The sequence below is a fragment of the Oncorhynchus mykiss genome, chromosome 6, assembly GCF_013265735.2.
Source record: "Oncorhynchus mykiss isolate Arlee chromosome 6, USDA_OmykA_1.1, whole genome shotgun sequence".
Taxonomy (NCBI): Eukaryota; Metazoa; Chordata; class Actinopteri; order Salmoniformes; family Salmonidae; genus Oncorhynchus; species Oncorhynchus mykiss.
In genome coordinates this window covers 85,508,271-85,520,580 of record NC_048570.1, presented here as the reverse complement: position 1 = coordinate 85,520,580, position 12,310 = coordinate 85,508,271, and the positions used below count along the sequence as shown (strand labels likewise).

The following is a 12,310-nucleotide window of genomic DNA, read 5'->3' as shown; positions in this document are numbered from 1 at the left end:
AGAATTCTGTATCATTACTACTCGAACTTCCGTGATGCATATAAAGCCCTCCAGCACCCGTCCTTTGGCAAATCTGACCATGAATACGTTTTGTTGCTCCCAGCCTATAGACAGAAACTAAACGAGGAAACGCCCGTGCTCAGGTCAATACAACGCTGGTCTGACCAATCGGATTCCACTCTTCAAGATTTGCTTTCCATCACGTGGACTGAGATATGTTCCGGATAGCCTCAGACAACAACATCGATGTATACGCTGACTCGGTGACCGAGTTTATTAGAAATTGCATCGGAGATGTCGTACCCGCTGTGACTATTAAAACCTTCCCTAATCAGAAACCGTGGATTAATGGCAGCATTCGCGCAAAACAAAGCACAAACCACCGCTTTTAATCATGGCAAGGCGACCGGAAACATGACCGAATACAAACAGTGTAGCTATTCCCTCCGCAAGGCAATCAAACAAGCAAAGCGTCAGTATAGAGACAAAGTAGAGTCGCGGCTCAAACACGAGACGTATGTGGCAGGGTCCACAGCCAATCACAGATTACAAAAAGAAAACCAGCCTCGTCGTGGACGTCGACATCTTGCTCCTAGACAAACCACCCGAGCCACTGCCTGTTCACCCCACTATCATCCAGAAAGCGAGGTCAGTACAGGTGCATCAAAGCTGGGACCGAGAGACTGAAAAACAGCTTCTATCTCAAGGCCATCAGACTGTTAAACAGCCACCACTAACATAGAGAGGCTGCTGCCAACATACAGACTCACATTTCTGGCCACTCAAATTAAATGGACTTAATTAAGGTATTAAGGTTATCACTTTAAATAACCCCACTTTAACAATATTTACATACCCTATATTACTCATCTTATATGTATATACTGTATTCTATACCATCTACTGCATCTTGCCTATGCCGCAGGCCATCGCTCATCCATATATTTACATGTACATATTCTATTCATCTCTTTACATTTGTCTAATTGTGTGTAGAAGGTAGTTAAGGTGAATTTGTTAGATATTACTGCATAGTCGGAACTAGAAGCACCAGCATTTTGCTACACTCGCGTTAACATCTGCTAACCATGTTTATGTGCCAATAATAATTTATTTGATCAGTATTGGTACATGGGTCAGTTGGCAAGGTGACACACACGAGACTGCTGTATTTTAGCTTTGGCGTCTTGTGTTTCTGCCGTCTCAGCTTTATCATGATACGACTGACTAGAAATTATGCTTGAAGGCATGTTTGGACTCGATCCCTTTCTCAAATAGTCAGTTCAAACTGGGTTATGTGGAGTCAGTGTGAGTGTAGCTAACCACTTTGTGTTTCTCTCCTTCCAGGGCTCCAGAGATCATCCTGGGCCTGCCCTTCTGTGAAGCTATCGACATGTGGTCCCTGGGCTGTGTGATCGCTGAGCTCTTCCTGGGCTGGCCCCTCTACCCAGGGGCCCTGGAGTACGACCAGGTAATGAAGTGTATTGTTACATTACTGTACACCCTCCTCTGAGGCTCACTGGTCCAGATCTTAAGAACTGTAGACCTCCTCCCTCATCTTATTTTTCCTCCTGCTATTCCCTTCACATCTTCTCATTCGCTCCTCCTTGAAGTTCCTTTATCTCCTCCTCCTTGAAGTTCCTTTATCTCCTCCTTCTCCTTGAAGTTCCTTTATCTCCTCCTTCTCCTTGAAATTCCTTTATCTCCTCCTTCTCCTTGAAGTTCCTTTATCTCCTCCTTCTCCTTGAAGTTCCTTTATCTCCTCCTTCTCCTTGAAGTTCCTTTATCTCCTCCTTCTCCTTGAAGTTCCTTTATCTCCTTCTTCTCCTTGAAGTTCCTTTATCTCCTCCTTCTCCTTGAAGTTCCTTTATCTCCTCCTTCTCCTTGAAGTTCCTTTATCTCCTCCCCCCTTTTTCTTCCCACTCGCTCACACACTCTCTTTTTAGTCTGCTGTCCTCCTCCATCTCCTCCCGTCTAATTTCCTCTGGCATCTGTTCTCCTCTCTAGCTGAGTGAAGTCTGTCTAGCCCCTCCTACTGTACTCTAACAGTGTGCGTTCATGCTATGAGGTGATTGCTTGTATTAGGACATGGACTCAGACCTCCCACTCCTCCGTAGCCCTGTTATTAACACTTTACTCCTGCTGGGTTCTCAGGATGATCGGGCTGAATCCTGCAGTGACCTGTGGAGAAGGGAGGGGGAGGCACTGGAAACGAGGAATGGAAGGGAGAGGGGAGGAGAAGGAGATAAAGGATAATATACTGTACTGGGACTGCTTGAGGCAGCAGGGGTGGAAAGGAGGGGGAGATTTAGAAAATGAGAGCGAGTTTGGAAGAGGAAATATTGATGAGGAAATAAATTAACATAGTGTGTGGGAATGAATTGAGAGGGTAGAGAGGAGTGAGAGACGGAGGAGGGGAGTGACAGGCAGCGACAGGCCCAGATTAGTGCCGTATTTCCTGGCCACCTCCGGCGGGGGAGGGCTCCCCTGTGGATGTGCCAGTGGCAGGGCGAAGGTGTGGATGGTCTCTCCCAATGACTGATGGCATAGCAGGCTGGAGGTGATGTATCCCCCCCAGCGGAGCCCCGAACAGCAGCTGCCCAGAGTTAAATGAATCTGGGGCTTACGTTGAACGGCTTTCCCCCCACCCTGGAGACCCATCCACAGCAAGCCTTTCAGTCCAGCCCCAACCTTTCCTATACATTACCCTGCAGTACACCCCCTAAGCTCCCTCTGCAGACGGACTGTGTCCTCGCCAAAGTATTTTTACTTCCCAGCATAATTTTTCACGCTTTCCGCTCCGGCCCAGAGGCAGGAGGGATAACTCAACACCTCCCGAAGAGATTTGACTTGAGCACGGCAGCACTAAATGTAATTCATCTGTTTTTATAGGGGCAGATCACAATGTCCCAAAGCCGCATTACACAGACAGAACCTTGGTGGAGCCTCCTCTGAGGGAGTGAACCAACGACAGGTGCCAGAGGCCTGACCGCTGGTGCCAGAGGCCTGACCGCTGGTGCCAGAGGCCTGACCGCTGGTGCCAGAGGCCTGACCGCTGGTGCCAGATGCCTGACCGCTGGTGCCAGAGGCCTGACCGCTGGTGCCAGAGGCCTGACCGCTGGTGCCAGAGGCCTGACCGCTGGTGCCAGAGGCCTGACCGCTGGTGCCAGAGGCCTGACCGCTGGTGCCAGAGGCCTGGCGGAAGCCTCTCAAAGAGATTAGAGGAAAGAAGGAGATACGGAGTGTGAAGCCAAGGAACAGGGAGGAGATACACAGAAAAATGATAGATAAAGGGAGAGCACTAAATAAGAGAGGATTGAAAAAGGGGATTCATGGTGGTAGTAGTTGGGTCTGATTATAGAGTTCTTATTAGATTTCTTCATCGTTGTAGCACTATACCACTATGTTACTAACGCCACTGACCTAACGCTGTTACGAACGCCACTGACCTACCTCTGTTACTACCGCCACTGACCTACCGCTGTTACTACCGCCACTGACCTACCGCTGTTACTACCGCCACTGACCTACCGCTGTTACGAACGCCACTGACCTACCTCTGTTACGAACGCCACTGACCTACCGCTGTTACTGACGCCACTGACCTAACGCTGTTACTACCGCCACTGACCTAACGCTGTTACTACCGCCACTGACCTACCGCTGTTACTACCGCCACTGACCTACCTCTGTTACAAACGCCACTGACCTACCTCTGTTACGAACGCCACTGACCTACCGCTGTTACTGACGCCACTGACCTAACGCTGTTACTACCGCCACTGACCTACCTCTGTTACTACCGCCACTGACCTACCTCTGTTACTACCGCCACTGACCTACCTCTGTTACAAACGCCACTGACCTACCTCTGTTACTACCGCCACTGACCTACCGCTGTTACGAACGCCACTGACCTACCTCTGTTACGAACGCCACTGACCTACCGCTGTTACTGACGCCACTGACCTAACGCTGTTACTACCGCCATTGACCTACCGCTGTTACTACCGCCACTGACCTACCGCTGTTACGAACGCCACTGACCTACTTCTGTTACAAACGCCACTGACCTACCTCTGTTACGAACGCCACTGACCTACCGCTGTTACTGACGCCACTGACCTAACGCTGTTACTACCGCCACTGACCTACCTCTGTTACTACCGCCACTGACCTACCTCTGTTACAAACGCCACTGACCTACCTCTGTTACTACCGCCACTGACCAACCGCTGTTACTACCGCCACTGACCTAACGCTGTTACTACCGCCACTGACCTAACGCTGTTACTACCGCCACTGACCTACCTCTGTTACAAACGCCACTGACCTACCGCTGTTACTACCGCCACTGACCTAACGCTGTTACTACCGCCACTGACCTACCTCTGTTACTACCGCCACTGACCAACCGCTGTTACGAACGCCACTGACCTACCTCTGTTACTACCGCCACTGACCAACCGCTGTTACGAACGCCACTGACCTACCGCTGTTACTGACGCCACTGACCTACCGCTGTTACTACCGCCACTGACCTAACGCTGTTACTACCGCCACTGACCTAACGCTGTTACTACCGCCACTGACCTACCTCTGTTACAAACGCCACTGACCTACCTCTGTTACTACCGCCACTGACCAACCGCTGTTACGAACGCCACTGACCTACCGCTGTTACTACCGCCATTGACCTACCGCTGTTACTACCGCCACTGACCTAACGCTGTTACTACCGCCACTGACCTACCTCTGTTACAAACGCCACTGACCAACCACTGTTACTACCGCCACTGACCTACCGCTGTTACTGACGCCACTGACCTACCGCTGTTACTACCGCCACTGACCTACCGCTGTTACTACCGCCACTGACCTACCGCTGTTACTACCGCCACTGACCTACCGCTGTTACTACCGCCACTGACCTACCGCTGTTACTGACGCCACTGACCTACCGCTGTTACTACCGCCACTGACCTACCGCTGTTACGGACGCCACTGACCTACCGCTGTTACGAACGCCACTGACCTACCGCTGTTACGGACGCCACTGACCTACCGCTGTTACGGACGCCACTGACCTACCGCTGTTACGGACGCCACTGACCTACCGCTGTTACGAACGCCACTGACCTACCGCTGTTACTGACGCCACTGACCTACCGCTGTTACTGACGCCACTGACCTACCGCTGTTACTGACGCCACTGCCCTACCGCTGTTACTGACGCCACTGACCTACCTCTGTTACTACCGCCACTGACCTACCGCTGTTACTACCGCCACTGACCTACCGCTGTTACTACCGCCACTGACCTACCGCTGTTACTGACGCCACTGACCTACCACTGTTACCGACGCCACTGACCTACCGCTACGGTACTACCGCTGCTGACCTACCACTACGGTACTACCGCCACTGTCCTACCTCTGTTACTGACGCCACTGCCCTACCACTGTTACCGACGCCACTGACCTACCGCTACGGTACTACCGTCACTGACCTACCGCTACGGTACTACCGTCGCTGACCTACCGCTACGGTGCTAACTCCACTGACCTACTGCTACGGTACTACCGTCACTGACCTACCGCTACGGTGCTAACGCCGCTGACCTACCACTGTTACCGACGCCACTGACCTACCGCTACGGTGCTAACGCCACTGACCTACCGCTACGGTACTACCGCCACTGACCTACCACTGTTACTGACGCCACTGACCTACCGCTACGGTATTACCGCCGCTGACCTACCGCTACGGTGCTAACGCCACTGACCTACCGCTACGGTACTACCGTCACTGACCTACCGCTACGGTGCTAACGCCACTGACCTACAGTCTCTCTCTCTCTGGCCAGCTTTAATCCATGCCCTTTGACACAAACCCCCCCTCCCCCTCCCAGGGTGTAGGGTGTCACCATGGGCCCCGGGGGCAAGAAGGGGCTGCCGTCACCCCTCACTCCCAGCATGGGGTCTAGTTCCATCCCACACAGCAGAATGTATTTATAACCCTCCTCCTCGCCTCTTCCTCCTCCTCTCACCTCTCAGCCACGTCAAACCTTCTTTCAACATTTGGGCAATGTTTCAACAACCGTGATATATATGGCGCTAAAGGATAGGGCCCTGGTAGTGTCCCCAATCAGCTCCCTCTTTCTCTCTCTACCTCTTTCTCTCTCTCTACCCCTCTCTCTCTCTTTCTCTCTCTACCTCTTTCTCTCTCTCTACCCCTCTCTCTCTCTTTCTCTCTCTACCTCTCTCTCCCTCTTTCTCTCTCTCCCTCTTTCTCTCTCTCCCTCTTTCTCTCTCTCCCTCTTTCTCTCTCTACCTATTTCTCTCTCTTTCTCTCTCTACCTCTCTCTCCCTCTTTCTCTCTCTCCCTCTTTCTCTCTCTCCCTCTTTCTCTCTCTCCCTCTTTCTCTCTACCCCTTTCTCTCTCTACCTCTTTCTCTCTCTACCTCTTTCTCTCTCTCCCTCTACCCCTCTCTCTTTCTCCCTCTACCTCTCTCTCCCTCTTTCTCTCTCCCTCTTTCTCTCTCTACCTATTTCTCTCTCTACCTCTCTCTACCCCTCTCTCTCTTTCTCTCGCGCACGTACACATGCACTCGCACGTACACATGCACTCGCACGTACACATGCACTCGCACGTACACATGCACTCGCACGTACACATGCACTCGCACGTACACATGCACTTGCACGTACACATGCACTCGCACATGCACGTACACATGCACTCGCACGTACACATGCACTCGTACATGCACGTGCACATGCATGCTCACGCATGCACTCGCTTACGCATGCAGTCTCGCACGCACTCGCATACGCACACACTCATATACACACACATGCACTCACATTCAGTCGTGGCCAAAAGTTTTGAGAATGACACATATTAATTTTCACAAAAGTCTGCTGCCTCAGTTTGTATGATGGCAATTTGCATATCCTCCAGAATGTTATGAAGAGTGATCAGATGAATTGCAATTAATTGCAAAGTTCCTCTTTGCCATGCAAAGGAACTGAATCCCAAAGAAACATTTCCACTGCATTTCAGCCCTGCCACAAAAGGACCAGCTGACATCATGTCAGTGATTCTCTCGTTAACACAGGTGTGAGTGTTGACGAGGACAAGGCTGGAGATTACTCTGTCATGCTGATTGTGTTCGAATAACAGACTGGAAGCTTCAAAAGGAGGGTGGTGTTTGGAATCATTGTTCTTCCTCTGTCAACCATGGTTACTTGCAAGGAAACACGTGCCGTCATCATTGCTTTGCACAAAAAGGGCTTCACAGGCAAGGTTATTGCTGCCAGTAAGTTTGCACCTAAATCAACCATTTATCACTTCATCAAGAACTAAAAGGAGAACTGTTCAATTGTTGTGAAGAAGGCTTCAGGGCGCATAAGAAAGTCCAGCAAGCGCCAGGACCGTCTCCTAAAGTTGATTCAGCTGCGGGATCGGGGCACCACCAGTACAGAGCTTGCTCAGCAATGGCAGCACGCAGGTGTGAGTGCATCTGCACGCACAGTCAGGCAAAGACTTTTGGAGGATGGCCTGGTGTCAAGAAGGGCAGCAAAGAAGCCACTTCTCTTAAAAAAAAACATCAGGGACAGACTGATATTCTGCAAAAGGTACAGGGATTAGACTGCTGAGGACTGGGGTAAAGTAATTTTCTCTGAATCCCCTTTCCGATTGTTTGGGGCATCCGAAAAAAGCTTGTCCGGAGAAGACAAGGTGAGCGCTACCATCAGTCCTGTGTCATGCCAACAGTAAAGCATCCTGAGACCGTTCATGTGTGGGGTTGCTTCTCAGCCAAGGGAGTGGGCTCACTCACAATTTTGCCCAAGAACACAGCCATGAATAAAGAATGGTAGCCACAAATTCTGACAAACTCCAAGCATTGATTATGCAAGAATGGGCTGGCATCAGTCAGGATGTGGCCCAGAGATTAATTGACAGCATGCCAGGGCGGATTGCAGAGGTCTTGAAAAAGAAGGGTCAACACTGCTAATATTGTCATTGCATCAACTTCATGTAATTGTCAATAAAAGCCTTTGACACTTATGAAATCCTTGTAATTATACTTCAGTATTCCATAGTAACATCTGACAAAAATATCTAAAGACACTGAAGCAGCAGACTTTGTGAAAGTTAATATTTGTCATTCTCAACTTTTGACCACGACTGCATGCACTCGCAAACACATGCACTCGCATACACACGCACATGCACTCGCATACACACGCACATGCACTCGCATACGTAGGCACGCAGGTAGGTATACACACACACACACACACACACACACACACACACACACACACACACACACACACACACAGAGTCTTCAGGCCAATGTGGTAGAGGAGGGAGGTGAGAGGCGGAGAGTGCAATAGAGAGATGAGGAGGAGGGCGTGCAATAGAGAGAGGAGGAGGGCGTGCAATAGAGGGAGAGGAGGAGGGCGTGCAATAGAGGGAGAGGAGGAGGGCGTGCAATAGAGGGAGAGGAGGAGGGCGTGCAATAGAGGGAGAGGAGGAGGGCGTGCAATAGAGGGAGAGGAGGAGGGCGTGCAATAGAGGGAGAGGAGGAGGGCGTGCAATAGAGGGAGAGGAGGAGGGCGTGCAATAGAGGGAGAGGAGGAGGGCGTGCAATAGAGGGAGAGGAGGAGGGCGTGCAATAGAGGGAGAGGAGGAGGGCGTGCGATAGAGGGATGAGGAGGAGGAGGGCGTGCAATAGAGGGAGAGGAGGAGGGCGTGCAATAGAGGGAGAGGAGGAGGGCGTGCAATAGAGGGAGTGTGAGAATGAGAGAGGGTGTGACACTGAGGCAGCAGTGTTTTATGAAGAGCTGTTTTAAGGCCACAGTGGGTGAGGTGTACTGCTGCAGACAATATGTGTTAATGTCAAGTCTTCATAGGAAGATGGTAACACCATGATGTCAGCACGAGGAATGGCAATGAGACCACTCCCTCATCTCTGCTCTACCACCATCCCTCCCTCCCACACATGTACATACATGCACATCAACTGCACACACAAACCCTGTATACACACACACACACACTGTATACACACACACACACAAACACTGTATACACACACACTGTATACACACACACACACTGTGTATACACACTGTGTATACACACACACACACACACTATACACACACACACTATACACACACACACTGTATACACACACACACACACATTTTTGTTGGTACCCTTCCCCAGATTTGTGCCTCGATACAATCCTGTCTCAGAGCTCTACAGACAATTCCTTCCATCTCTTGGCTTGGGTTTTGCTCTGACATGCACTGTCAACTGTGGGTCCTCATATGGACGTGTGTGTCTTTCCAAATCATGTCCAATCAAGTGAATTTACCACAGGTGGACTCCAATCAAGTTGTAGGAACATCTCAAGGATGATCAATGGAAACAGGATGCACCTGAGCTCAATTTCGAGTCCTATAGCAAAGGGTCTGAATACTTATGTAAATAAGGTATTTCTGTTTAAAAAATATGAAATAGATTTTTAAAATCCTGTTTTTCCATTGTCATTGTGGAGTATTGTGTATAGATTGATGAGGACAAGTGCTAGAATAAGGCTGTAACGGAACACATTTTGTAAGGAGTGCCGGTACTGAATGCTTCCTGAAAGCATTGTAAGTGCGGTGGAGGACACCACAAATACCCAAACTCCTCAGCAGTAAACAAACGAACAGAGAAAACAGGACAAGGCCTGTAATTACACTCGCAAAAACATTCCGTTATTTAGTTTTTCCTTTGGTGGAAAAAAATAAGAACAGAGGGCTTTCTGAATACACTGCATGTCCTCCTTCCCCATTACCAAGTCAGACTTGACATATTTCCTCCTTCCCCATTACCAAGTCAGACTTGACATATGTCCTCCTTCCCCATTACCAAGTCAGACTTGACATATTTCCTCCTTCCCCATTACCAAGTCAGACTTGACATATTTCCTCCCTTCCCCATTACCAAGTCAGACTTGACATATTTCCTCCTTCCCCATTACCAAGTCAGACTTGACATATTTCCTCCTTCCCCATTACCAAGTCAGACTTGACATATTTCCTCCTTCCCCATTACCAAGTCAGACTTGACATATTTCCTCCTTCCCCATTACCAAGTCAGACTTGACATATTTCCTCCTTCCCCATTACCAAGTCAGACTTGACATATTTCCTCCTTCCCCATTACCAAGTCAGACTTGACATATGTCCTCCTTCCCCATTACCAAGTCAGACTTGACATATTTCCTCCTTCCCCATTACCAAGTCAGACTTGACATATTTCCTCCCTTCCCCATTACCAAGTCAGACTTGACATATTTCCTCCTTCCCCATTACCAAGTCAGACTTGACATATTTCCTCCTTCCCCATTACCAAGTCAGACTTGACATATTTCCTCCTTCCCCATTACCAAGTCAGACTTGACATATTTCCTCCTTCCCCATTACCAAGTCAGACTTGACATATTTCCTCCCTTCCCCATTACCAAGTCAGACTTGACATATTTCCTCCTTCCCCATTACCAAGTCAGACTTGACATATTTCCTCCCTTCCCCATTACCAAGTCAGACTTGACATATGTCCTCCTTCCCCATTACCAAGTCAGACTTGACATATTTCCTCCTTCCCCATTACCAAGTCAGACTTGACATATTTCCTCCTTCCCCATTACCAAGTCAGACTTGACATATTTCCTCCTTCCCCATTACCAAGTCAGACTTGACATATTTCCTCCTTCCCCATTACCAAGTCAGACTTGACATATTTCCTCCTTCCCCATTACCAAGTCAGACTTGACATATTTCCTCCCTTCCCCATTACCAAGTCAGACTTGACATATTTCCTCCCTTCCCCATTACCAAGTCAGACTTGACATATTTCCTCCCTTCCCCATTACCAAGTCAGACTTGACATATTTCCTCCTTCCCCGTTACCAAGTCAGACTTGACATATTTCCTCCTTCCCCATTACCAAGTCAGACTTGACATATTTCCTCCCTTCCCCATTACCAAGTCAGACTTGACATATTTCCTCCCTTCCCCATTACCAAGTCAGACTTGACATATTTCCTCCCTTCCCCATTACCAAGTCAGACTTGACATATGTCCTCCTTCCCCATTACCAAGTCAGACTTGACATATTTCCTCCCTTCCCCATTACCAAGTCAGACTTGACATATTTCCTCCCTTCCCCATTACCAAGTCAGACTTGACATATTTCCTCCTTCCCCATTACCAAGTCAGACTTGACATATTTCCTCCCTTCCCCATTACCAAGTCAGACTTGACATATTTCCTCCCTTCCCCATTACCAAGTCAGACTTGACATATTTCCATCTGGTTTGCAGACAGGAAGGGAATACCTTTAACACTGAATGGCTGAGAGGGGCATAACTGTAAACACATACAGACCTTGGGTCCTCATGCTCATGCTGGCAGGGTTCACCAGAGAAGGCCATCTGATAAGAACAGTGTGTTTTATTAACTAGTGATGGTTGTAGCCTGCTGGTTGTGGGTTCAGAGGGAGAGGTCAAGACTTCTCTCTGTGTACAGGACACTTGAGGGATCCAACAGAGTTTTTTTTATTGGTAAGATGTTAATCCTAGATGTATTGACGTGACTAAGTGGAGCTACACACACACCTCTTTATGTTTATATCATCTCGTCTCTATAATTGATTTTCTGTCTGTGCGTCTGCTTTGGCATTTAGATCCATATGAGGTTAGATGACATTTTCTTATTTAAAAGATATGGTAGATGAAACCTTGAAAGCTGGAAGTCATTGAATTTGAGCCCAAACAGGCAGGGTTAAGCCTGTCCAAGACCCAGAGTCCCAGAGAGGATAGTTTAGGGGCTAGTGCCCTGCAGTCTCAAGAATGCCAACACAGCCCTCGTTCCTCTCCCCTAGCCCTTCTCAAACACAACTCCTCCACCCCAGTGGAATGCCGACGCACCCCTTGCCCCTCTTGCCCTCCTCTTGCCCTCCTCTCGCCCCCAAGGCAGCACTAAGCTTCTAATGGATGTTTTCCCTGACACCTTGGTGTGACTGACGTCAGACAGGCCTCTCTCTACAACTGTTCTCATAAACCTCCCTGTTCTTTATCCCACCACCCAGTAGGTAGACACAGACAGAATCATCCCACCACCCAGTAGGTAGACACAGACAGAATCATCCCACCACCCAGTAGGTAGACACAGACAATCATCCCACCACCCAGTAGGTAGACACAGACAGAATCATCCCACCACCCAGTAGGTAGACACAGACA

At 49.2% G+C, this 12,310-nt stretch overlaps 1 protein-coding gene across 4 annotated transcripts in view; it reads left to right on the top strand.

Moving 5' to 3' along the window:
• LOC110512935 (homeodomain-interacting protein kinase 3-like) overlaps positions 1-12,310 on the top strand; it is an 89,582-nt gene that overhangs the window by 52,593 nt on the left and 24,679 nt on the right. For all 4 annotated transcript variants that reach the window (XM_036981296.1, XM_036981295.1, XM_036981297.1 and 1 more), the window contains exon 3: positions 1,348-1,471. In XM_036981296.1, coding sequence (XP_036837191.1) covers positions 1,348-1,471 — 124 coding nt within the window. The remainder of the gene's footprint in view (positions 1-1,347; positions 1,472-12,310) is intronic.